The sequence below is a fragment of the Copadichromis virginalis genome, linkage group LG18 (assembly GCF_057382275.1).
Source record: "Copadichromis virginalis isolate Kocher_CV1m ecotype Utaka linkage group LG18, C_Virginalis_male_GT1.1, whole genome shotgun sequence".
NCBI classification, from domain to species: domain Eukaryota; kingdom Metazoa; phylum Chordata; class Actinopteri; order Cichliformes; family Cichlidae; genus Copadichromis; species Copadichromis virginalis.
This window is the reverse complement of record NC_140635.1, coordinates 2,115,696-2,143,542: the sequence shown is the minus strand read 5'-3', so window position 1 is coordinate 2,143,542 and position 27,847 is coordinate 2,115,696. Positions and strand designations below refer to the sequence as shown.

General features: G+C 41.3%; 1 protein-coding gene across 1 annotated transcript; it reads left to right on the top strand.

Moving 5' to 3' along the window:
• Window positions 1–13,515: 13,515 nt before the first annotated feature.
• On the top strand, window positions 13,516–26,774 carry LOC146686887 (uncharacterized). The gene is made up of 4 exons (XM_085439456.1): window positions 13,516–13,575; window positions 16,141–16,247; window positions 22,100–22,212; window positions 22,778–26,774. Exons 3-4 carry the CDS (start codon window positions 22,113–22,115, stop codon window positions 26,053–26,055), a joined length of 3,378 nt encoding a protein of 1,125 aa, XP_085295582.1. The 5' UTR covers window positions 13,516–13,575; window positions 16,141–16,247; window positions 22,100–22,112; the 3' UTR covers window positions 26,056–26,774.
• Window positions 26,775–27,847: the final 1,073 nt, after the last annotated feature.

The following is a 27,847-nucleotide window of genomic DNA, read 5'->3' as shown; positions in this document are numbered from 1 at the left end:
ATGAATTACTGGTCTGTGACAGTGTATTAATTTGTAGGGAAAAAAACATGTTGACCAAGGTGGAATCGAACCCACGATCTTTGGCTTGCAGACCCGTGTCATTACCAACTGCGCCACTGGGAAAGAAAGGAGCCGCTTTGAAAAACAGGGTGATGAGGAGTCAGAATTAGATCGCGGTGAGAGGCGAAAAACGCCGTTTTTTGGAGTTACAAAACGTTGTGTAACTCAAAAACTAGGTGGACTAGAAGCATAATTCTTGTACTGGGTGAATCAGCACACAAGATCCAATTCAGTCAACCAGTCTAAATATATTGAATTTGAAGCTTAGAATGAGGTCATCCCATTAAAAGCCTTTCTCTCTCTCTCTCTCTCTGTCACACACACACACACACACACACACACACACACACACACACACACACACACGGAGAGAGAAGTAAGTTTCTAGCTCAGTCAAGCAGCCTTGGAGCTGCTGAATTTGAATCCACCAATCAGAGAGCCTGTGCACTTTTTCCCGCCAAAACAGGTGCACGCAGCACAGAGAGACACAGGATTTTTGCAGTCTATTTCTCATAATGACAACTCCCCTCAAACAAATGACCATAATTTCCTAACCGTAGGGGCTAGAACGGTCATTCTTACACCGTTTTGTTCAGAAGAGATGGGGGAATCTTAAAGTGTTGACAATTTATCATTAAAATATGAATTATTAAAGATAATTGACTTCTAATGCACCATAACTGAGTAGAGCAAAGCAAAAACTGCCTTGACTTGCCCTCAAACAACGCTTTCTAACTCTAAATCTATTTGGAGTATCAATATCATTCTTTCACCGTAAGAGACAGCAGGCTTTGGTGAACAATCATGGAAATTTTCAGGTCTCTGTGGAAATCCATTAAAAAGATATGACAAGAGAAAAAAGTGGTTCATTTCCAGAGTTTGAAATCTGAAGAAATCTGAGCGAAGGACGAATTTCCTACCCTCAAACAAGTCTAACTCATTTCAGAACGGTAATAGGTGAGAAAATAATTCTTGAATTGTGAGCGTCAGGAGTGTCTGAAGATATACTGGGACAAGCCTTATGTCTTAACTTTGCTTCGTTAAGGAGATATGACGATTCGAATATGCCTCTCATTACAGAAATCAAGCGGTGATTTTGAACAAGCTCTCCATTGACTTTCTATGGAGAGTTTTGCGACTTTGTGTTGGTCTGAGGAGATTTGCCAAAATTCTATAAATCCCACAACAATGATAGTGACATTTTCGGAAACCCAGCAAAAATACCTACGTTTTGATGTATAATTTGTGGAAGTTGAGTGAAAATTGAGCAAGTAGCAAGAAGTTGTTCGGACATGAAGAGAAGACTGCAAAACCTTCAGTGGCACACTGGAAGCCAAGTGCATAGCAACCATAACAACGCATGTATTTTGTGAAAAATCACAATTTTGCAACTGAAAACTTTAAGAGGCATAAAAGTAAAACGGTAAAAGATTTGAAAAAGCTGAATCATACCTGAATAGCCCAATAATTTGAGAACATTTTAAAGTTTGAATGGTTGTTCTACGTGAAAATATGAGGAAGTAGTTAAGTTTCAGAAACAAGCAAATTTTAGCAGAATTGCAGAAGTTTCCCATTCATTTCAATGGGACAAATTAAGCTTAATATTTTAAAAAGTATAATAGTGAAAAATACCAAAAGACATAGCAGGAATTAGCAGAAATAGCAGAATATTTTAAAATTTGAACGGTGAAAATCGGCTGAAAATTGCGGAAGTAGTTAAGTGCCAAAAAGTGTACGGAAGTCCCAAGAGGAACTCAATAGTGTGGATGCTTAAAGCATCCACACAATAAAGAATAAAGAGAAACAGGAACTCAATAGTGTGGATGCTTAATGCATCCACACAACTAGAAAAATTTGCATTTCCTCCGAAAATGCAGTGTGGATGCTTAAAGCTGAAGCTGTATGCAAAAAGTAGCTGAAAAAGCTGAAAAGTTGCAGAAATTGTAAAAACTTTGCAGAAGCAAAGGAACATTGCTAAAATGTAATAATTTAGCAGAACTGCAATATCTTAGAGGAAACATAATACTTGGCAGAAATACAATAGCATAGCAGAACTTAGCAGAAATATTGTAACTTACCAGAAACATAACTTCTCAAAAATACAAGAATTTAGGAGAAATAGTATAAGATAACAGAAAGAATAAAGGCACAAATCCTATAAAAAGCAGAAATACTATATTAGGCACAAATCCTATAAAAAGAATAAATACTATAATTTAGCAGAAATACTATGTTAGGCACAAATCCTATAAAAAGAATAAATACTATAATTTAGCAGAAATACTATATTAGGCACAAATCTTATGAAAAGCAGAAATAGTATGATTTAGCAGAAATACTGTATTTAGCACAAGTACCGAAAAGTACCAGAAATACTATGATTTAGCAGAATAGTAATAACTTACAAAATTACAAATATGGAGGCATATTGAAACAGAAATGCAGAGAGGGACACACAAACACAGGCTCTAATCCAGTCAACCAGTCTAACTATATTCAATTTAAATCCTACAATGACATGCTGCCAAATAAGGGTAGGGTTCTCTCTCTCCCACTAAACACACACACACACACACACACACACACACACACACACACACACACACACACACACAGAGGGAGAGAGCTGCCGAATTTAAATCCACCAATCAGAGTGGCTGTTTACGTTTTCCCGCCAAAAAAGGTGCATCTTTTTACACACGCAGCACAGAGAGGCACAGGATTATTGCAGTCTATTTCTCATAGTGACAACTCCCCTCAAACAAATGACCATAATTTCCTAACCGTAGGGGCTAGAGCGGTCATTCTTACACCGTTTTGTTCAGAAGAGATGGGGGAATCTTCCAGTGTTTACAATTTATCATTAAAATGTGAATTTTTAGAGATATATGACATGGATGAATTGTTGACTTAGAAGCCACGAATTCCCCAATATGCAAATTTGAATGCCTGAGACCACATATATGATTGGCTGGCTGGGAAGCCGTGCAGGCCCTGATTTGTGGATTTGAATTCCTCAGCCCTCAGATATGATTGGCTGGCTTAGAAGCCATGAAGGCCCCAATATGCAAATTTGAATGCCTCAGGACACATATATGATTGGCTGGGAAGCCGTGCAGGCCCTGATTTGAAAATTTGAATGTCTCAGTCCCCAAAAAAGGATTGGCTGCCTGGGTACCTGGCAGAAATATATAGAAATAGTATGATTAAGCATAAATACTACATTTAGTAGAAATACTATGTTTTAGCACAAATAGTATAAAAAGCAGAAATATTATAATTTAGCACAAATAGTATAAAAAGCAGAAATATTATAATTTAGCACAAATAGTATAAAAAGCAGAAATACTACATTTAGTAGAAATACTATCTTTTAGCACAAATAGTATAATAAAGCAGAAATACTATAATTTAGCAGAAATACTGTATTTACCACAAGTACCGAAAAGTACCAGAAATACTATGATTTAGCAGAATAGCAATAACTTACAAAATTACAAATATGGAGGCATATTGAAACAGAAATGCAGAGAGGGACACACAAACACAGGCTCTAATCCAGTCAACCAGTCTAACTATATTCAATTTAAATCCTACAATGACATGCTGCCAAATAAGGGTAGGGTTCTCTCTCTCCCACTAAACACACACACACACACACACACACACACACACACACACACACACACACACACACAGAGGGAGAGAGCTGCCGAATTTAAATCCACCAATCAGAGTGGCTGTTTACGTTTTCCCGCCAAAAAAGGTGCATCTTTTTACACACGCAGCACAGAGAGGCACAGGATTATTGCAGTCTATTTCTCATAGTGACGACTCCCCTCAAACAAATGACCATAATTTCCTAACCGTAGGGGCTAGAGCGGTCATTCTTACACCGTTTTGTTCAGAAGAGATGGGGGAATCTTCCAGTGTTTACAATTTATCATTAAAATATGAATTATTAAAGATATTTGACTTCTAATGCACCATAACTGAGTAGAGCGAAGCAAAAACTGCCTTGACTTGCCCTCAAACAACGCTTTGTAACTTGAAATCTGTTTGGAGTATCGATATCATTCTTTCACCGTAAGAGACAGCAGGCTTTGGTGAACAGTCATGGAAATTTTCAGGTCTCTCTGGAAATCCAAAAAAAAAGTTATGACGAGAGAAAAAAGTGGTTCATTTCCAGGGTTTGAAATCTGAAGAAATCTGAGCGAGGGACGAATTTCCTACCCTCAAACAAGTCCAACTCATTTCAGAACGGTAATAGGTGAGAAAGAAATTCTTGAATTGTGAGCGTCACGAGTGTCTGAAGATATGCCGGGACAAGCCTCATGTCTTAACTTTGCTTCGTTAAGGAGATATGACGATTCGAATATGCCTCTCATTACAGAAATCCAGCGGTGATTTTGAACAAACTCTCCATTGACTTTATATGGAGAGTTTTCCGACATTGTGTTGGTCTGAGGAGATTTGCGAAAGTTCTATGAATACCACAACAATGATAGTGACATTTTCGGAAACCCAGCAAAAATACCTATGTTTTGATGTATAATTTGTGGAAGTTGAGTGAAGATTGAGCAAGTAGCAAACAGTTGTTCGGACATGAAGAGAAGACTGCAAAACCTTCAGTGGCACACTGGAAGCCAAGTGCATAGCAACCATAACAACGCATGTATTTTGTGAAAAATCACAATTTTGCAACTCAAAACTTTAAGAGGCATAAAAGTAAAACGGTAAAAGATTTGAAAAAGCTGAATCATACCTGAATAGCCCAATAATTTGAGAACATTTTAAAGTTTGAATGGTTGTTCTACGTGAAAATATGAGGAAGTAGTTAAGTTTCAGAAACAAGCAAATTTTAGCAGAATTGCAGAAGTTTCCCATTCATTTCAATGGGACAAATTAAGCTTAATATTTTAAAAAGTATAATAGTGAAAAATACCAAAAGACATAGCAGGAATTAGCAGAAACAGCAGAATATTTTAAAATTTGAACGGTGAAAATCGGCTGAAAATTGTGGAAGTAGTTAAGTGCCAAAAAGTGTACGGAAGTCCCAAGAGGAACTCAATAGTGTGGATGCTTAAAGCATCCACACAATAATAAAGAATAAAGAGAAACAGGAACTCAATAGTGTGGATGCTTAAAGCATCCACACAATAAAGAGAAACAGGAACTCAATAGTGTGGATGCTTAAAGCATCCACACAATTACTGGGAGAATAATGAGTGATGCTCACAGTGAGTCAAAAGTAAACTGAGTGCATTTTTGGACAGTGTGACGGAGTCACCCCGTCCCGAGCCGCCGACAGCTGATCTGGGAGCATACACGCACCACCACCATTAGTTTTTACAATTACCGGGGCTGCGCGGCTTTTCGGCGACCGGGCAGATAAACAAAAAGGGGTGAGAGGTATAGTTTGAGCAGCGCAGAAGGTGGCCAACGTATTTTCCCACTTACCTTCCATAAAGCCGGTCGCGGAGACTCGCTATGATCGCCGAATTATCCGGGGGTTATGCAAGTCGATGGTATGGGGTTCCGGGGTTTAAATAGTGGGTTCGCGCGCGCTTGAAGAGTCACGTGAACTGCATTATTTTTTTGGTTTGTTTGGTGTTATTGTGAAACACTGTAGGCTGCCGGGAAGTGGCCATAAATGTCTGTATATACATATATGTATTGTAGGACTACAGCAGGAAATAAGCTGAGGGGGAAAGACGGTTTGATAATAATAAAGAGATGACTATTACGCCTAGTGGGAGGGGCTATGGGGTATAAGAGAAGGCGGTCAGGGCCCACCTGTTGCTTTTGCTTTTTTTTCCAGTGAGCTGTTACAGAGAGGGTAACATGCAGACTGTGTTTTGTATATAGATATTTGTTTGTGCTGACTTAAGTCAGTTCTATTTCTTTGTAAATAACTTTTTGTGCACCTGGGAGGCCGGCAAAATAAATAAATTATCCACACTGAATGCTTTCCGACTACGCCTGTATTTGTTCGGGAGAAGTTTAGGAGAGGACCCCGCGACAGACAGAGATTCACTTTTCATGTGTGTGTATAATAGGTACATAATAGGTACACGGGTACATAAAAATAACTGCAAAAACAGAAGAATCCTTGAAATCTACGAATGTACAAAATAATGATAAAAGAATTATAGAAATGGAGGAACCTCTGCCTTTGGTACAATCTCTACAATGTATGAAAAGATCTTTACTGCAGATTCTACTATGGCTCTGCACAGTTTTTATTTTATTTTAACCAATGTGACTTTTCATTTTAGAAACAGATTGCAATTTTGTGTTGTAAGATTTATGAGTTTCATGCTTTCATAGTGCTACTTGGAAGAGCTTGACATTTTCTCAGTCACTGTGAAAAGTGTGAGAAACACTGATAAGTGTATGTGTGCTTTTGGAAAACATTTAAAGCTGCTGCACAGAATCTTTGAAACAAGCTTAAAACATTTTTAGAATATAAACAGAGCTTTACTATCGGACATAAAATTGCAGAATAAAATACATATGGCAGATAAACCTATACTACAAATAATGATATCAGCTTGGAAAGAAGTAATAAAAATTGGTGGTTTGGAAAATGCCTCTAAGGTTTTAAGATGGTGTGCATATGATTCAGATTTTACTCCAAATCAATATGATAATAGATTCAAAAACTGGATTTCAAAAGGTTTAACCAATTATTATTCATTTGTCCATAAGGGTGCATTTCAAAGCTTTGAATCTTTAAGGAGCAAACATGACTTGGGATCTGATGCTTTTTTTAGATATCTACAGATCAGAAATTATTTTAATCAAAACTTAAAAGTGAACCTAAACGAATTACAATTTGTAGAAACATTCTTATTACTAACCAAATCGGAAGTGCAAAGTAAAATTATTTCTAAACTATATAACAGCATCCGGCGATGTAAAAATGACAGCACTCTGTATATTAAAGCGAAGTGGGAAAAGGAGGGTAATTTGTCAATTACAGAGAAGTGTTGGGCTCACGCATGCGAGATACAGTGGGCTACCACTGGGTCTAATGTTTGGCGTGAATTTAGCTGGAAAAACATTTTGAGATTTTTCATTACCCCTGCTCAACAAAGATATCGAGGAATTGGTGATAAATGTTGGAGATGTGGGGGAGATGGAGCTAACCATTTCCACATCTTTTGGGACTGTAAAGTTATTCGCCAGTATTGGTCTCTAATCCATGATCATTTACAAAATGTTTTTTCATTTGTTTTTCCTTCAACTTTTGAGACCATGTTTTTGTGCAATGCACCAGTGGATAAACTGAATTCCAACGACAGAAGACTCCTGTATATCCTTCTGGCCGCAAGTAGAAAGCTTCTTACGAGAAGATGGCTTAAGCCTGAACCACCAACGATAGAAGACTGGATACATTCTGTACAAGTGTCATTTTCTCTTAAACTTCAGAGGGATACCGTCTACGGAATATGGTCTAAATGGACAGACTATGTTAAGCATATGAGGTGTGATTTTGCGTATGATGTTACAACCCTGAGTACTATGTAAACCTACCTGCCTCCTAACCCTAGTTTTTTTTGTTTGTTTGTTTGTTTGTTGTTGTTTTTTTTGGGGGGGGGGTTGTTTTTTTCTTCTTTTCTTTTCTCTTCTTTTTTTGTCTTCTTTATTTTTCAATTATAAGTTAAAATGTGACAGCAAAGAAAATGTAAAAAGGTAATAATAAGATAATAATAAAGATAATAATAAAAAAAAAAGAATATAAACAGAGCATCTGCTTCTCTCTACAGCTCCTCACTCCACCAGGGCTGTTTGGCACTTGGACCATCCCAGCCTTGCTGTATTGGTCTATTTGATTTGCCTTTGCTTTTATTGTTTATTTTATTTTATTTTCACTTGCTACACACGGGACAGACTTGACTGGGGAAAAGAAAAGGGAGAAAGAAAGAGGGAAAGAAAAACAGTGGGGAAGAGGAACAAAACAAACAGACAAAAAATATACATATCAATCACCTGGATCAGCTGTTGAGAAAGAAAAAAGAGAAAACAAGCAAAGAAAACGAGAGCAACATAATAAACAACATCACGATGATCTATGGGAATATGACAGTAAATACTAAATATTAAACATTATTGTGCAGCACGTAAGATCGACAGCGAACAGTGTCCTTTGAGGTAGGAGCCAAAAAGGGTGTAGTTTGTGTGTGTGAGCACCTGTGAGCATGAGTGCGCTTGTGTTTAACAGGTTCCTTCATGTAATGATCTGCTAGAGCAGACCTTCCCAAAGTGTGGGGCCCGCCCCCTAGGGGGGGAGCAGAGCCATTGCAGGTGGGGCGCAGAATGAAAAGGGGGGAAAAAACAAAACGCTTGGACACTGCTATCACCGGGCGCCCACAGAAACGCAAAGCAGGAGATGAAACATTGTTGAATATGTTTCCAAACCAACTTCATTCTAAGCCAAAGACTAGAAAATATGGTGAAGCAAATCTTCCCTTTGGTTTCACCTGCACAAGAGCCGAGGTAGGTCTTATTAAAACCCGATCCTTTTGTCCCCGTGATAGAACAGAGAAAACCAACTCATAGTGGTCAAAACATTTATATTTCTTTTTATTCAATCATCTTCCAGAAGAGAGAGACAGAGAGAGAGCCCTGCACAGCCCCAAAGCTAGTTGCAGAAACTCTAACATTAGAATTTAAAAACGTCTCGCATATAGGTGTTATTTTGGTACTTTACACGTCACACAGTTTCGATACAAACACTCCTTTTATGGTACAAGTTCCTCTTTTCTGTCTGGCTTCCTGTATTTATTAATATGCTTGTATAGCTCTACACTAACTTCCTGCTTTTCAGTCTGGCTGAGCACTTAGTTTATGAGTCTAAAGGGGCCTTGCTGTACAAACCTTCATTATTAAAGTACATAAAACAATATAATAAGAAAATAAGCCTTAAAATCTATATTTAAATCTCAACATCATATAACCAAAAGGCTTTAAATAAATAATAGTAGATAGGTCTGGAATGATTTTCACAAAGCCTTCTTAAGAAGAATATTTCTTATATAGGACCAATGTTCCCAATTGCGCACTGCTGGCTCGGTCTCTGCGCACAGAAAATCTGCGTTGCGCACAAAAAGTGAAGCCACGTTAATGACAACGTGCACAACCATTGGAGATGTGAGCAGGACAGACGGAACAACTGACGGACAAAGTGTGGACTTTATACCAGTTTGTAAATTGTGTTGATCGGCCACGTAAAACCAGAGTTATGATAAAATATCTGCAATGTTTGTTTTTCTTCCTGAATACTGTCGTTGTTTATATTTACTGCGGGAAGAAACGGTAAAAACGGCGTTTTATAAGGAAAACGCTCGAAAGCCTGTGAGCAAAAACACCCCCCCCCCCCTCCCATCCTTTCCAATTGGTGGAAAAATGTACCATGTGGACCAATCAAAACAGGATATGGCAACATGGCATTTAGTTGTTTAGGGAGGGGGAAGTTTTAGGAGTGACGGCGTGTTTGAGATGTGAGAGATTTGCAATGTTTAGCACAAATCTTGTGTAGTTAGTGTGTAGTTAGTGTGTAGTTAGTGTGTAGTCAGTGTGTAGTTAGTGTGTAGTTAGTGTGTAGTCAGTGTGTAGTTAGTGTGTAGTTAGTGTGTAGTCAGTGTGTAGTTAGTGTGTAGTTAGTGTGTAGTCAGTGTGTAGTTAGTGTGTAGTTAGTGTGTAGTTAGTGTGTAGTTAGTGTGTAGTGAGTGTGTAGTGTAGTCAGTAGTTTTGTTGTGTGTGTCAGAACAATGAGGCGACTGCTGAGTGTTACAGGTGTTACAGCAGTGACACATCTGCTGCTGTCAGGCCTGCAGGTATCAGGCTGTTGTTCTCCTTCATCTCATAGTGGACAGGAATTATTTTTTGGAGCGGCACAAATAATTTGTGTGGCATCAGATTTGATGCAGAACAGCTGATTGTTCTGTAAATAGTTTGAAATGTTTATTTGAAAAACGCCTTGGCTGCATTTTTAGGTAAACAGCTGCAAAAAACTTTGTTGTTTGCATAACAGGGAAACATTGATTCTCAGCCAGGCCAAGTGTGTTTACTATATTTGTTAAAGACGGGTTGTTTACAACGTTTTGGCAGCAAAGACGGGCAGAGAGGCTCCCAGGTGCATCTTCAGCAGGGTCAGGTTTATTTAACCCTGTGCTTGGACTTGTCACCGTGGCCATAACATGATCAGAGGTTACTTATTGACCCTAACAACTACATTTCAAACAGTACTGATCAACAGGTGCTCATACAACAAGTGGCACAGACTTTATTAATATATTTGTAAATAATATTTGACCTAAATATATGGGTCTTGTGATTTGAAGATTTAGGTTAGATGCGTATCACAGTGGTTCCATTATATAAACACTCCGGTGTAGGTGTATATAGTGTATACGAGTATATATAATTGCATAGTATATATGTGAGTATATGTCCAGTGTATACAGGTATATATGCCATAAAAACATTCCACAACATGAGGATATCACCGGGTAAACTCCAGAAAGTTCTTAATATTTTATTGGTCAAGAGAAAGAAGAATGCAGACTGTGTTTAAATCAACCTCACAAATGTCACAGATCAGTCAGTAGGGCTCCTGAAAAGTCTGTGACACATCTGTGTGAACATCACCAGTTAATTTGGAACACTGGTCCCCTGACACAGAGCAATGTAGTGTACAAACAACCTCTTGCAAAAACAGCTGGCAGAACATAGAAGAGCTCATTGGTCCAGGACTCCACAGTCTATTCACACCTACAGGCTAAAATTCAAGTGTTGCAGCAGCTCAGGATTACAAATAAATCTTTCCTCGTTCAAAATTAAAAAGTTAAAGTTACAAGTCTAAAACAGCAAATACATGTGTGTATATTCATATAAAACTGAACTTTAAATTGAAAAGAGTATGAGAAAGTTTCAAGAATGAGACATGTATATGTATGAACTAAGCATGAATAAATTTAAACTGCAATAACACAGTGTGGGTGCTTAAGCTGTTCTCAAAAGTCTTTTTCTTTCCTTTTTGTAAATCCTGTATAACAAGTGTGACTTGTGGTTCTCCCTGTTTACAGAGGAAGCAGGTCACACATTCCTGAGAAATCAGTCCCTCCTCTCTGTATGTCCTATAAAAGCCAAAGGCGGGCAAAGTTTGTTCCTTTTTTTTTTTTTTTTTTTTTTTTTTTTTTCTTAAATGACATCAGAAACAGCAGTATGCGACATTACGTGATGGCAGAGCTTCAGTTCAGTTTTTTTTTTTAATAAATAGGACAGGGGGAATGAATGAGAGAGAGAGGGGGAGAGAAAGAAAGAAAACCAAAGGGGAGAAGAGACGGTGAGAAGGGGGGGGAAGAGAGACAAAAAAAAAAAAAAAAAGAACTCCTGGGTCACCTGTATGGAGAAAAAAACAAACAAACAAACAAACAAACAAACAGAGGAGACAGCAAACAACAAAGAGCAACATAATAATAGAGAAAACAAAGCACCATCACAATAAACTAGCTAGTCATAGATATCAATATTTACTAAGTAATAAACGATATTGTGCAGCACGCAAGATAGACAGCGCACAGTGTGCTTTGAGGCAGCAGCCAAGAAAGCTTGAATACCCATGTGTGCATACCTGTGTGGATCAGCATGCTTGCATTCCAAAGGTTTCTCCATGTAATGATCTGCTAGGGAGTGTGGGGGGGCCACAGCCCCGTCCTCCAGGGTGTGAAGCGGGTATGGAGGAGATCAAAACTCCAGACATCCAGAGGCCCCCAGAACACAAGAGACCAAGGAAGACCAACAGAGGGGCAGCCGCGCCACTGTTCCAGTAAGAGCTGAGGAGAGTCCCAGATGAGGGCTCGCCCAGCAGCCGCGGAGCAGAAGTCAGGGGGAGTTGCAGTGACGCGCCCGTGAGCTCCGCCGGCCCCCAGCTGCGCCTGAGTGACCGAGCCCCAGGCCGAGAGGCCGGGGGCACCCCACCTCCAAAGGGGCCCGAGCGAGCCCCAGGCCCCAGGCCCCGACAAGCGGCCGCCAAGGAGTGAGCCGGTGTGTACCCGGACGCCCACCCCCAGACACAAAGAACCACCAACACACCGACACCTGAGGGAGTCCGCCACCGGCAGGGGAAGTGGTGGTGGGTGGAGATAGGCCTCCAAACCTTGGAGGGCCTGAGGTGTCCCCAGAGAGGTGGCGTCTGATACCCAACCTGACATATAGACACAGACATACAGGCACACACAGATACAAATATCCATTCCCACCCTCATGCTCTCATATGCACTCACTCCACACTCAACCAACGTGGAGACAGACATAAAGAGACGCTGTACACACAATCACACTCCCCAAGCGTACTCTACAAACCGGGTCTAGGTACCCTTGCCCCTGGAGGGGGGAATTGCACCCAGACCCAGGTGGTGTTACCCTTTTCCCTGCGGTGGGGAGAGGCAGACCGCCCCGACTCCGCAGCAGCAGGGAGGCCCCACACCCCAGACCGCAGTCGGACGGCCAACTCCTCCTACTAGCCCTCCCGCTCCAGCAGGCCGCAGAGAATGGGGGTGGGAGAAGACTCCAAACCTCCCTCCACCCGCTCATTGTAGTGTTGATGCATGTGTGTTCTAAGGTGCAATTAAAACCCAGGAGGGCATGGAGCTACCTGCCAAGGAGCAGCAGGTAAGCGCATAGTCCCTCCTGCTAGCCCTCAATGACTAAGTGTATTTAAAATTGAGAGGTGGGCAACGACGTCAGGGGTGAGGTGTACACCCTGATGGTGATTTGGACTCCGTGATTGTGCCCACCCCCAAGATCCTATATGTATGTGTAATGAGAGTGTGAATAATGTGAATGTCTAAGTTGTGGGATAAAATTGAGGCAGAGGCAGCCAGAAGGGGACAGGGGGGGGGGGGGGGGGGTAGCCTCCTCTGCACCCTGGTGACATACCCCCACTCCAAGGCCCTGCATGTGTGGGTGGTTGTGGAGGAGCGGGAAGAGGGAGGCAGCTGGAGATGGGGAGGGAAGGAAGGGAGGGGCAGGTAACCCCTCCCTGGGGCCAGCTCCCCCGCTGACCCCAGTAGGCACTCCCACCCTCCGCGACCCGCCAGGGAAGGGGGGCCCAGGCCCATCAGACCGGGGCCCAGTGCAGTAGCGCCCCCCGGCTCCACAGAGCCCTGGACAGTCCACCCAACCCCACCACAGAGAAAACTGCACCCACCCCACCAACCACACATCTTCCAGACTACATAAGACGGTAAACGCCCAGGCTGAGATCTTCCTCCACCTCTCCTGTATCTCCCCCTCCTGCAGAGAGTTCCTGAGAGAAGAAAGCTCCTGCCAGATGTGACCATCCCCCCCACCAGTTGAAGAGCCCCCCAGGCAGCTCGATGCACCGGCGGCACCCTGCTCCAGGGCCGGGCCCCCATGCACCCACCCGCCCACAACCCCGGCAAAGTTTGTTCCTTACAGAGACGTCAGAGGCAGAACAACCTGAGAGACCAACTCCTGTGTGCAGTGAGTACTGTGGTTACATATTTTATTTGCTTTCTGACTGTAGTTATCTTTTGAATAAACGCTTAATCAGTATTCATATCAAGTCAGTATTTTTTTTCTTATAACAGAAAACAGTTGAAACCTTTAATTTTCTTGCTAAAAATCATTTACCTTCATCAGCTTTTTCAAATAATCTCACTTTGTCAAATCACAACAACAGTCACGTGACTGTTGTTGTGATTTGACGCTATATAAATAAAATTGAATTGAACCTTCTGTGAATGGTACTCATGGCCACTGAAAACACAACAGAGTCAGCTGTTACTAACTAACTACTACTAACCCAAGTTGCCTACCGATGCATCCATCAGAGCATGAATGTGTGTGTGAATGTTAGTTAAGAAGCACTAGCTAACAGCTTAGGAAAAAGTGCTTGTGCAAATGGGAGTGATTGGATGAATGTACGAGTTCTGTAAAGCGCTTTGAGTGCACATGATAGAGTAGAAAAGCGCTATAAAAGAACCAGTCCATTTTCCATTTATCAAAATCTCATCTTTAAGGTCTCACATTCACAGGCAGAGTTAGACCTGGATCTGCCTTCTAAGTTCTCTGCTGTTTTTCTGCAGTTTGAGCCTGGGAATTTTTCAGTCTTAAAGGAAGCAATCGACCATTTAAGACCTTATAATACTGATGGATGTCTCTGTCCCACTGCAGCCTTTGCTTAACCGGTCTTTAACATCATGTAGAACAGCGGTCTCCAACCTTTTTTGCGCCACGGACCGGTTTATGCCCGACAATATTTTCATGGACCGGCCTTTAAGGTGTCGCGGATAAATACAACAAAATGAAACTAATACCGGTACCGAAAAAAAGAAGATTTATTCATAACACATGTGAAAAGACCCAGGAAAACCGAGTTAACGATAAAAACGATAACAAAATAATGCTGAAAACCGATAAAAACCCTGAAAACTATACATTTCACACCTTAGTCTCAACTCTCGCGGCCCGGTACCAAATGACTCACGGACCGGTACTGGTCCGAGGCCCGGGGGTTGGGGACCGCTGATGTAGACAGTTAACAGACCTTTCTCAGCCTAAACGAAAATAAGACTGAAGTTATTGTTTGTGGAAGTGATGCCCCTTTGGATAAGTTAACTGATACGCTCGGTCCTCTTGCTTGTCATCACTTCCACACTGTAAGAAATCTCAGTGTTTTTAGATAGATCTTCAAATTAGAGAAACAAGTGTCCACAGTTGTCGAAATCAGTTTGTATCAGTTATGTGAAATTGCCAAAGCGAAGCCTCATCTTCCTCCTAAAGACCTAGTAAAACATTTATGACTTCATCACCTCTAGACTGGACTACTGCAATTCTCTCTACTTTGGTCTTTAACACTCATCTCTCCATCACTTGCAGTTCGCCCAAAATGCTGCTGCATGTCTTCCAACAGGTGTTAGAAAGTCTGAACTCATCACTCCAGTTTTAGCAAATTTACACTGGCTCCCTGTAAAATATTGTATTGATTTTAAGATGCTTTTACTTACTTTCGAAGTTTTAAATGATCTGGCGAGCAGTTACTTAAGCAAATTCCTCAACACATATAACCGCAATAGAGCACTGAGATCTTAGTACAGCCCAATAAAGGAGATGGGGCCTTCACAGCTGCAGCACCTAGACTCTGGAACATCTGCCACTCAATATTTGTACTTAAGAGTCTATACAGCGTTTCAAATCGCGTTTAAAACTCACTTTTTATGCTGGCTATTAATTCAAGTTTGAGTTCCATCAGGTTTGTTTTATGTTCGTTTTGTTTTTATGTTAAATATGTTGTCATTGAAGAAACTGTTTTTACCAGAGACCAGACTGCATCAAATTTATTGTTCTGAATATTTCCAGTTTTGTTTTTGGAGGAACTAATAAATCTGCAGGTTTCACCAGAGAAGCTTCTGTAACTGGTCATTAACAGCTCTGTGGGAGTCACGGTGGTGGAACGATATCGCAGACGTTCAATTTCAGAATTGTTACAAACCAACAGGATACACATGCAGCCCATGCAATAATGTTACTTTAAAATGTTTCCACCTCAAAGGGCCGAGAGAAGCTCAATAGGTGAAATTTTATATGAATCATTTTCTGAAGCAGTTGAAACATAGTAAGAACTGAAATATATTTAAGAACTAATTCAACAATACTTTATAAGTAAATACTTCACACATATAATTTAATTGGTGTTCCTTAAATACAGTCTTAGTAACATGAATAACCTCAACTTGCTCTCACAGATTTATTTGTGTCCATCGTTGTTCGAGCACGTCCATGTTTTCTAACATGTGGAAGGTCCTGAGTGTGAAACCAGCAGGTCTTTAATACTGGATGCAATACTGTGATGGAATAATTCAGTAACAGCAGTCAAAGCATAAGAAACTCTTAAATGTATAGAATCAAGTCACTTTTGTTTTCAGTTTTCTGGGCTTTTTCTCTTTAGTGCACCAACAAATCAAGATTTAAACTGATTATAAAGCTTCAGATAAGCTGTTCTGCTTGTAAAGGTGTTTTTTCTCTGGTTTTCCCTCCTGGTTAAAGCTGCAGCATAAAGCTCAGACCATTTCTGAGAAATCAGAGTTCTTCCTGACCTTCCCAAAGGAACAATAGCTGGTGGAGTGTGTTCCTGTCAGGGACTTCATTCTGCTGTGAGTATGTGGTTTGACTTGTTTTGTTTGTTTTAGATCTTCCTGATTCCTCATCGCTAAGATTTCTTTTTATATTTTTTGTTGTGAGTCACAACAAAAACTAACAGACTTAAAAACTCCTTTGTCCCACACGCCATCAGACTGTTTAACTCCTCTCTGGAGGGGAGAGGGAGGGGAGACAGGAGGACAAAGGAGGGAACAACTAAGCTGTAGTGCCTCTTCACCTCACTGTGCAATACCTTTTGTTAATAGTCAACGGTGCAATAGACTCAATACTTGAAATGTGCAATTCACTTGTATTTTTATTCCTATTTATTCTATTTATCCCCTTCGTATATTTTATTTATATTTGTCTCTGTATTTATATGTGTGTGTGTGTGTGTGTGTGTGTGTGTGTGTGTGTGTGTGTGTGTGTGTGTGTGTGTGTGTGTGTGTGTGTGTATATAATATTCTGTAACTCTGTAACTTCTGTCGGTGCTGTGCTTTTGGAAACCGAATTTCCCAGAGGAACCCACCCGAGGGATTAATAAAGTTTTAGCTTATCTTATCTTATCTTACAAGGCATTTTCAGGTTATTTCCTGTTCAGACATTTTTTTAATATAATTTGCATATTACGTTCGTACCACAAAACTATATCAGCTAAATGAACTCTGAGCTGTTGTTTTATAAAAGAAATGTCCATCAGCTGTAGAGACGCTGTAGCTTAAACTGCCTGTTGTCATTCTTACAGTTTCAAATACTGTCTCTCTCAATCTCGGTGTGGCTGTAACTCAGGAGGTCACCGACTAATCCGCAGGTCTGCATGCCAAATATTCTTGGGCAACATCAAGTTGCTCTCCAATGCATCCACTGGAGTATGAATGTTAGATAGAAAATACTTGCAGAAAAAGTGCTTGTGCGAGCAGGTGAATGAGACAAGTTGTGCAAAGCACTTTCAGTGCTCAGAATACAAAGTGCTGTATAAGAACCAGTCAGTTGGCAACCTTGTGGTTTACTGACTTAGACCACTGAAACTTCAGCTTTCTGTCTTCTCACCAATGAGAGGAGCAGTGTGAGCGAGAGTGACTCACACTCTCCTTTGATTACATTTACTGAACTATTGTTATATTAGTTTTTTGTTATTTTGTTATATTTCTTTTGTAAAAGAAGATGGCGGCGCGCACGGGTGCAGCGGCTCTTAGCTCTCCAGTTTGGTGCTTGTTTTTACTTTTAATGTGGATATTTTTGAATGTTTGCAACGCCGCCATCTCTTACAGTCGCCAGAACCTAATTGACCTCGGTTTTAAATATAGTTTGTTTGTTTCTGGCAACTATCAGCGAACACAAAATCCTGGAGGAGATAGCGAGACCGCCAGGGTCACCGTGGATGGTCTGCCCGCCCAGCAAGCGTAGAAGGCGACGGAGGGAAAGCAGAAGAGGGGATGCCGGTCGGGTTCAGACGCTAGGCTATGCAAAAATCCACACCGGCCAGCGCTTCCGAGCCTTTTCCTATCGAACGCCAGATCCATCACCCACAAATTGGACAAATTGGAGCTACAGATAGCCACCACGAGCTTTGCACGTAACTGCAGCATTATTCTTATTACGGAGACGTGGCTTCACCCGCTGATTCCCGACGCTGCAGTCGAGTTAGCAGGCCGCACGCTACACCGGCATGACAGAAACAGCAACTCAGGTAAAAGCAGAGGAGGGGGGCTATGTGTTTACGTGCATAACAAGTGGTGTTGTAACAGTAGGATCATTCACACACACTGTTCTCCTGATTTGGAGGTTCTGGCAGTCTCGTGCAGACCTTTTTACATCCCGAGGGAGTTTACAGTAGTTATTGTGATAGCTGTTTATATACCGCCGGATGCTAACGTTAGCACGGCTCTCAGCCTCTTGCTCAACACCATAAACAAACAACAGCTTGCCCACCCCGATGGGGTTTTTATTGTCGCCGGCGACTTTAACAAAGCGTGCCTAAAGACTGTGCTTCCTAAATTTGTCCAGTTTGTGGACTTTGCTACGAGAGGAGAACACACTTTGGACCATGTCTATTCAAACATCAGGAATGCTTTCAGAGCGACACCCCTCCCCCACCTGGCTGGATCTGACCACCTCTGCATGTCCCTCACCCCCACCTACACCCCCCTGCTGAGAAAAACAAAGCCCCAGACAAAGACAATAAAAACCTGGCCTGAAGGAGCCCTTTCTCAACTGCAGGACTGCTTCTCAACAACTGTATGGGATTTATTCTCCAGCCACAACCTCCAGGAGTACACGGACACTGTACTCTCGTACATCAGGAACTGTGTTGACAATGTCACCGTCAACAAAAGGGTCAGGGTGTTTCCAAATCAAAAACCCTGGATGAATAGTGAAGTGCAATCCCTCCTAAAAAGCCGCAACACCGCCTTCAAGTCAGGGGACAGGGCTGCGTATAGGGCGGCCAGGGCAGACCTGAGTAGAAGCATCAGGAAAGCTAAGGCTGCCTATAGGAGGAGGATTGAAGATCACTTTGCTGACAACGACCCCAGAAAAATGTGGCAGGGGATCAATCACATTACCAACTACAGAAGCAATAACCAGGCGACATCTAGGACTGATGCCTCACTGGCTGAGGATCTAAACCGTTTCTTCGCCCGCTTTGAGACGACCAAGCCCTCAGCTGCCACACCACTTCCACCCGCCCCCAGCACTGGCACACTAACACTCAGGGAGCACCAAGTGAGGTGTGTTCTAAGGTCAGTGAATCCCAGGAAGGCGGCAGGTCCTGATGGAATACATGGAAAGGTTCTCAGAGCATGTGCTGACGAACTGACCGGAGTCTTCACTAAAATCTTCAACCTTTCCTTGTCATCAAACACCGTCCCGCCCTGCCTCAAAACCTCCACCATCATCCCCATCGCCAAGAAGACAGCTGTGGCCAGCCCAAATGACTACAGGCCTGTTGCACTTACGCCTGTAGTGATGAAGTGCTTTGAGAGACTGGTCTGTCAGCACATCAGGGCCGGTCTGCCTCCCACTCTGGACCCCCATCAATTTGCCTACAGGACAAATCGTTCCACCGAGGACGCTATCACCATAGAGCTCCACACTGCGCTGAGTCACCTGGAGCACCGAGGAAGCTATGTGAGAATGCTCTTCCTGGACTTCAGCTCAGCATTCAATCATATCATCCCGGAGATCCTGGTCCAGAAACTGTCTCACCTGGGACTCTCCACCCCCATCTGCCTCTGGATCAAGGACTTCCTGACAAATAGACCACAGTCTGTCAGACTCGGCCCCCACCGGTCCAGCACCATCACACTCAGCACCGGGTCTCCACAAGGATGTGTTTTGAGTCCCCTCCTGTTTACGCTCTACACATCCGACTGCTCCCCTACCCATCTCTCAAACACCATCATAAAGTTCGCGGATGACACCACAGTGGTTGGACTCATCTCAAGGGGGGATGAGTCGGACTACAGAGATGAGGTCAACAGACTGACTGAGTGGTGTTCAGTTAACAACCTCCAACTGAACACCACGAAAACTAAAGAACTTATCTTGGACTTCAGGAAGGGCAGAGCAGATCCGGCCCCACTCTACATCCACGGGAGCTGTGTGGAGAGGGTACACTCCATGAGGTTTCTGGGCGTGCAGATATCTGATGACCTCTCCTGGACTGCAAATACCACGGCGGTGGTTAAAAAGGCCCAGCAGCGTCTCCACTTTCTGAGAGTGCTCAGGAGGAACAACCTGGAGAAGAGGCTGCTGGTGACATTTTACAGAGCCACCATAGAGAGCATCCTAACGTACGGCATAACATCATGGTATGCAGGGTGCTCAGCTGCGGACAGGAAAGTACTGCAGAGGGTCATCAACACAGCCCAGAAGATCACTGGCTGCTCTCTGCCCAGCCTGGAGGTCACTGCAAACTCTCGGTACCTCAGCAGAGCTGGCAATATCATCAAGGACCACTCTCACCCCAGCAACCAACTGTTTGAACTATTACCGTCAGGCCGACGGTACAGGTCACATAAAACCAGGACAAACAGATTCAGGGATAGCTTCTTTCCCAGAGCTATCACCGTAGTAAATAAGCACAAAAACAATTGAACCTGCTTAGCTATACCATACCATCACTGCCATTATATCATGCTGCTATTCATACTGTCATTATATTAATGCTGCTATCCTGTATATATCGTACATACTATTGTTTGAGTACTTGTGATTGTTTTATTGTACTTTTTATATTTTACATTTATATTTATTATTGAAACTTGCACCAAGGGAGTGGCACTCCAATTTCGTTGTACTCTGTACAATGACAATAAAGGCTATTCTATTCTATTCTATTCTATTCTATTCTTCTATTATTGTGTATGATATGTTCGCATCAGTGTTGAAAAGAAATGCACATTATATATTTGTGCTTGTTCTACAAAGAGGTTTTGTTTCATCTGATTGTTAAAATGAATTTTTGTCAATCATTTTTTCCCAGTTTGGATTCAGGAGACAGACACTATCTCTACTTTCAAGATTAGGCTTCAAACTTTCCTTTTTGCTAAAGCATATAGTTAGGGCTGGACCAGGTGACCCTGAATCCTCCCTTAGTTACACTCCTATAGGCTTAACCTGCAAGAGGATTCCCATGATGCGTTGAGTGTTTTTTCTTCAGTTACCATTTTATGTGTTTATCAGTTTCAGTTTCAGTTTTATTTGTCATATGCAAGTTAGCACAGGGTCAACATTGCAATGAAATCTATTTGACGAGCAGCAGACAGTAATTCAGCAGTATAATATGTAAAAAACAGTAAGAGCAAAATGTTTATAAAATATAGTAAAAAGAAAAAAGTTAACAGGAAATACACACACACTTGTGAATAGATAAAGGAAATCTTAAATAGGAATGTAACCATTGACATGTTATTGGAGGGGGGGGGGGGGGGCAAATGGGATATTGCACATGAGATAAAGTGGCATGAGTGAACAGCAGTACAAACTGAACAGTACAAAATTTTGAGTGGCAGTTAGTACAGTATTGCACAGAGTAAGGTTTTTATTTGTTTAAATACTAATGACAATGAAGTGACCAGTGCTGTCAGCGTTGATCTCGTCAAAATGACGTTAACCCCATAACCACATTAACGCGGCAAATCTCCGGAAGCTCGTAAACACGTGCACGCCGTGCAGCCCTACGCATGGGGCAATCCACGTCAACTTTCTTACGGATATTTTCTGCGTTAATGCGATTATGGCGTTTACATCATTTTGGCGAGATCAACGCTGACAGCAATAGTTTATACACCAGATGGTCTGATTGTTGGGTTTTCTCTGTATTATTCTGGTCTTTACTGTACAATGTAAAGCACTTTGAAGTAACTGTTGTTGTGATTTGGTGCTATATAAAATAAACTCAGTTTAATTAAAAATATTTAGATTAACAGTTTCCTGGAAATGACCTACTGCCAACGATACGATACTTATGAAGAAAAACTAATAAAAATATGTTTAGAAGCATTTCAAATGAAGCTTTGCAGTAGCTGTGGATCAATAAAGAGTTTTAATGCCTGAACCTGCAGCTGTTTGCTTTCCAGTGGATGCACAGCTGTGCAGGATCACCATCTACTGATGTAATAAGGTTTTACCTTAGTATGTAAATGTATAAGAGGTATTATTGACAGTTATAAACAGAAACAGTTTGTTTCCGTAAAACTGAACGTGCAGCATTTTACAACCTACTACACTGTCACTGTCTCACCCAGGAGGTGCCAGGTGGAACTATTCCAGATGTTGTCAGTTATAGTAATGGGTATAAAAACAAACAGCTGGATAGAAGAGGAATCGGAAAAACCACCTCATCTTTTTCTGTGTTTTCCAGGTTAGACTGAAGGATGGACGGTACATCAGGCGGTGCGATGGAGGTGGCAGCGCTCGGTCGGCCTTTCAGCGTCGGGATGCTGTACGACTGTCGCAGTGATGCGCTCGTCCCCGGTAAGAATTCACATGTACAGATTCTTGATGCATCACAAACTTTCATTTTTTAAATATAATATAATATATATAATATAATATATAATATATATATATATATATTCTACAGTCGACTGGCTTTAAAAAATGAAAGTGACATGCAGTCTTTTGACAGTGGCGTCACTAAATTAGTTATTAGAACGTTTCCCTCAAGAAAATCCAAACTGCCATTTTTGACATTATTACTGTCATTATCTTAAATACTGAAAACTCAGATGCAGAGCCTGAACTCTTCATCTGGAAGAACTCAGTTAATCTGGTTCATCCAGACAAACAAAAGATTTGTGCTTCATTTACTTTTTTTATTTCATTTTGGTGAATAAACAAAAAGAGATGAAAAAACACAACAAGGAAAGTCGTGAAAAAATCAACAGCAAAAGTTTGACAAGTTTGCTCATAGAAACACACCGCTCTGTTTGTTTATTTTAAAATTCACATTTTTTAAAATCATTTTTTAACATTTATTTTAGAATTTGATTTAATTGATGGAGTCCTGGTAGTACTTTTGTTGCTTCTTCTTTTGCAGGAATGACTCTGTGGGATCGTGATGACCTGATGAAAGATGTTGGAGAAAGACCGCAGGCCTCTAATGATTTTGAAATTGTTGCATCTGAATCAATTTCAGACAAATCTTCAGCTCTAAATGTTGAAGCTTCACTGAAGGCAAGTTTCCTGGGTGGACTGGTTCAGGTTGATGGATCTGCCAAATATCTGAATGATAGTAAATCTTCCAGAAATCAGGCCAGAGTAACACTGAAGTACAAGGCAACCACAAAGATCCAGGAGCTGTCCATGAATCATCTTGGAAGAGGAAACGTGAAGCATCCATATGTTTTTGATCAAGGCTTAGCAACACATGTAGTCACAGCTATTCTTTATGGAGCACAAGCTTTCTTTGTGTTTGACCGTGAAGTTTCTGAACATGAAGATCATCAAGATGTTCAGGGCAACTTGAAGGTGACCATCAAGAAGATTCCCTTACTTTCTGTAGAGGGTGAAGGTTCCCTGAAGATGGAAGACAAGGACAAAGAAAGTGTTCATAAATTCTCCTGCAGGTTTTATGGAGACTTCTGTCTTCCAAAACCACCAACAACCTTTCAAGATGCAGTAGAAGTCTACCAAAGCCTGCCAGGATTACTGGGAGACAAAGCTGTACCAGTGAAGGTCTGGCTGCTGCCACTGACAGCTTTAGATTCTTCTGCTGCTAAACTCGTCCGTCAGATCAGTATAGGATTAGTTCAAGAAGCACAGACAGTCCTGGAGGACTTCAGTGAGGTGGAAATGAGGAACAATGATGTACTGGGAACCAGCACTGCACAGCAGTTCCCACAGATTGGTAAAAAGCTTAAAAGTTTCAAAGAAATGTGCTCTGAGTTCAAGCTGGAATTCCAACAGACTTTGGCCAAGAAACTTCCATCAATCCGAGGAGGAGGAGAAGAGGAAGCTGAGCTTGCAGAGATCCTGAAGAAGAGACATTCTTCACCTTTCAGCAGCAAAAGCCTGAACGAGTGGATGGACTGTAAAGAGAGAGAAGTTGACACATTAATGTCTTTTACCAGGATGATGAAAAACACCAAAATCATCTCGTCTCAAAATGATCTGTACAAGGAAAGTCTGAGTGCAGAGCATGTTGTGTGTTTTGTTTTCACCTCTCTGGGAAAGGATGAACCGTACCTCTCAGCTTTATCAAGATACTTAAGAGGAAAAACCAACCCAGACCTTCAAGATCCTCACACTCATGATGTAGAGAAGGAACAATGGTACGCCTCAAAAGAAGTAACAGCTGAAATGTGGAGGAAAGCAAAACTCTTCAGTGATTTTGCAGAGGCCAACGAGGAGAACAAGAACATGAAGTTCCTGACAGTGGGGTTAACTAATGAGACACAGGAAGGTTCCAGCATCTACCTTTATGAAGGTGGATTTACTGTCAGTGAGAACTTTGAGCCTCCTTCAAAGCCTGAAACTGTGACAGCAGCTGACATAAACCACAACAGTGTGACACTGAAGATTTCTCCACCCAGATTTGGAGCAGAGAACATCACCTCCTACTCTGTTGAGTACTGTGTCAGTGGAGAGGATGGATGGCAGCAGAAGACAGAAGCAAAGGCTGAAGAAGTCACAGTGAGAGATCTGAAGCCAAACACAGAGTATGTGTTCAGATGCAGAGCAGTGACCTCAGCAGGTGTCGGACCAGCTAATGTAATCAGTGATGCCATTAAAACTTTACCCTGCAGCCCTCCTGGAAAACCTCGACTTGAACCAAATTTAACTGAGATATCAGTGAGCTGGGAGAAACCTGCTGAGCTCGGAGAGGATGTGCAGATATTGGGTTACATTGTGGAGTATTCAAAAACAGATGATAATGAGGAAGCTCTGCAGTGGAACCAAACAGAGTCAGCAGGTGAAAAGGTGATCCTTTCAGGTCTCCAGACAGAGACAGAATATGCAGTCAGGGTCAGATGTGATTGTGGTTCAGCTGGAAGAAGCAAAGAAAGCATCACTGTTAAAGTCTGCACAACAACATTTAACCGCCTCGCAGAACTTCTCAGATGTAAAAGTGAAAAGATCAAATCTGATTCCCCCTCAGTTTACAAACTGCCTCTGACAGAAGAACACATGAACATAGATGGATGCAGGAAGTTTAACTTTGGAGAAGAAAGCACGAGGCAGAATCGTACAATAATGCTTCTTGGAGCGACAGGATCAGGAAAGTCCACTCTGATCGATGGGATGATCAACTACATTGTTGGTGTAGAGTGGGAGGACAGTTTCAGGTTTAAATTCATTAATGAGGATCAGCCAACATCACAAGCTCACAGTCAGACCTCTGAAGTCACTGTTTACAAAATCAACCACCAGGATGGATTCAAAATCCCGTTCTCTCTGACCATTATTGACACTCCAGGCTTTGGAGATACAAGAGGCATAGAAAGAGACAGAGAGATCACAGAGCAGCTACGTAATCTCTTCACTTCCTCACATGGTGTCAGTGAAATCGATGCTGTGTGTTTTGTAGCTCAGGCTGCTTTAGCACGACTCACACCAACACAAAAATATGTGTTTGATTCAGTGCTCTCAATCTTTGGCAAAGATGTAGCAGAAAACATCAGGATCCTGGTGACATTTGCAGACGATCAGCGACCTCCAGTTCTCGAGGCGATCAATGCTGCAGGAGTCCCATGTCCTAAAACAAAAGACGGGCTGCCGGTTCACTTCAAATTCAATAACTCAGCACTGTTTGCAAATAACAAATCAGCTGAAGGAGACAGAATGAGTGATGATGATGATGAAGGAGGTTTTGATCAGATGTTTTGGGAGATGGGGACAAAAAGCATGAAAAGGTTTTTTGTTGCTCTGAATAAAATAGAAACTAAAAGCTTGACACTGACAAAGGAAATCCTCAGAGAAAGAAAGCAGCTCGAGATTTCAGTTGAGAATCTGCAGGAGCAGGTGAAACTTGGGTTAGCCAAGCTTGAGGAGATAAAAGAGAGGAGTGATAAACCTAACATATATGGAGCAGAGTGGAGGCGATACCTGGAAATGGAGAGTATTGCTGTAAAACTGAAGGCTCAATATGAAGTGATGAAACTGATGGAGAAATCTTCCAAGTGTCTGAACAGACTCAAAGAGATAGCACTGAAGGCAAACCCTCTGTCCACTCCAGAGTACATCGACATGCTTATTGAAGAAGAGAAATCTGAGGGCAAACCAGGCTGGAAGAGACGAGTTCAGTCTCTGAGGTCCATGAAAGAAAAAGCAGAGCTCATGGCTAAAATAGAGCAAGGAGAGAAACTCCTTCACTGAACATTCATGTGATCACAAAGAAGAACAAAGAAAAGGTCGAGACCAGTTTGAACTGAGATGATAAAGATCTGAACTCAGTCGATGAAGACAAACAACACATAAAAAATCTCATATTCACTGTTTGCTGCCTGATAAGATCTCATTTTGAACTGATTTATCTTTAACATAGAAGTGTGATTATATTTTATTGGACTTTACAATGTTCAACCTGTAACTTTTTGTTTTCAGCATATTTTATATTCTTTAACTTTGATCTAATATTAAGTTTATTTTCTCAGTGACTCCTGATGTTGATGTTTATGGAGTTTTTATTGTGTTGATTTTTATGCTTTTATTTAAAAAGTGTAATTTTACTTTTTGTTTACTTTCCTGTAATTTTTCTGTAATTTAGTTGCTTCATAAAACACAGTAAATGTTTATCAGCTATCAGGGCGCTGCTAGGATCAGAGCTTTGAGGGTGCTGAGCACCCAGAGAGCTGACCAGCCAGGCAACAAACTTTACTCGGAGGAGTTTGAGACCGTCTCTGTCAGTCCCTGCATCCTTAAATGTCTCCAGTTGTCCCGAGTTCTCTCTGACTGTCTCCTCGGTGCATTTAAACCCCTGTTCCTCCCTGTCCTCGTCGTCTGTTGTCTTCGTCTCCGTTATCAGGCATCATAATTTTACCATCTCTGTGCAAGTCTGCAAATTTCTTTATTAAACCATAAGATTCTTAAATTCATCAAGTCTCTCTGTGCCTCGGTCCTCGTCACAAAACATGACATCACTGTTTTGTACATTTTAACACAATTTAATCCCACATTTTGAAAAGTCTGTAACAAAACCATCAAATCTGATAAAGGTTATTTAAATGCTGCAAAAGAAGAATGGATTGGAATAAAAAATATACAAATCCTAACCTTAATTACTGGGAGAATAATGAGTGATGCTCACAGTGAGTCAAAAGTAAACTGAGTGCATTTTTGGACAGAGATTCACTTTTCATGTGTGTGTATAATAGGTACATAATAGGTACACGGGTACATAAAAATAACTGCAAAAACAGAAGAATCCTTGAAATCTACGAATGTACAAAATAATGATAAAAGAATTATAGAAATGGAGGAACCTCTGCCTTTGGTACAATCTCTACAATGTATGAAAAGATCTTTACTGCAGATTCTACTATGGCTCTGCACAGTTTGTATTTTATTTTAACCAATGTGACTTTTCATTTTAGAAACAGATTGCAATTTTGTGTTGTAAGATTTATGAGTTTCATGCTTTCATAGTGCTACTTGGGAGAGCTTGACATTTTCTCAGTCACTGTGAAAAGTGTGAGAAACACTGATAAGTGTATGTGTGCTTTTGGAAAACATTTAAAGCTGCTGCACAGAATCTTTGAAACAAGCTTAAAACATTTTTAGAAACAGAGCATCTGCTTCTCTTTACAGCTCCTCACTCCACCAGGGCTGTTTGGCACTTGGACCATCCCAGCCTTGCTGTATTGGTCTATTTGATTTGCCTTTGCTTTTATTGTTTATTTTATTTTATTTTCACTTGCTACACACGGGACAGACTTGACTGGGGAAAAGAAAAGGGAGAAAGAAAGAGGGAAAGAAAAACAGTGGGGAAGAGGAACAAAACAAAAAATACAAATATCAATCACCTGGATCAGTAATACAATAAACAACATCACGATGATATATGGGAATATAACAGTAAATACTAAATGTTAAACATTATTGTGCAGCACATAAGATCAACAGAACACAGTGTGCTTTGAGGTAGGAGCCAAAAAGGGTGTAGTTTGTG

Coding starts and splice junctions, on each gene's coding strand:
- LOC146686887 (XM_085439456.1), top strand. CDS start 22,113: ATGGACGGTACATCAGGCGGTGCGATGGAGGTGGCAGCGCTCGGTCGG. Junction 22,213..22,777: donor CAGTGATGCGCTCGTCCCCG/GTAAGAATTCAC, acceptor CTTCTTTTGCAG/GAATGACTCTGTGGGATCGT.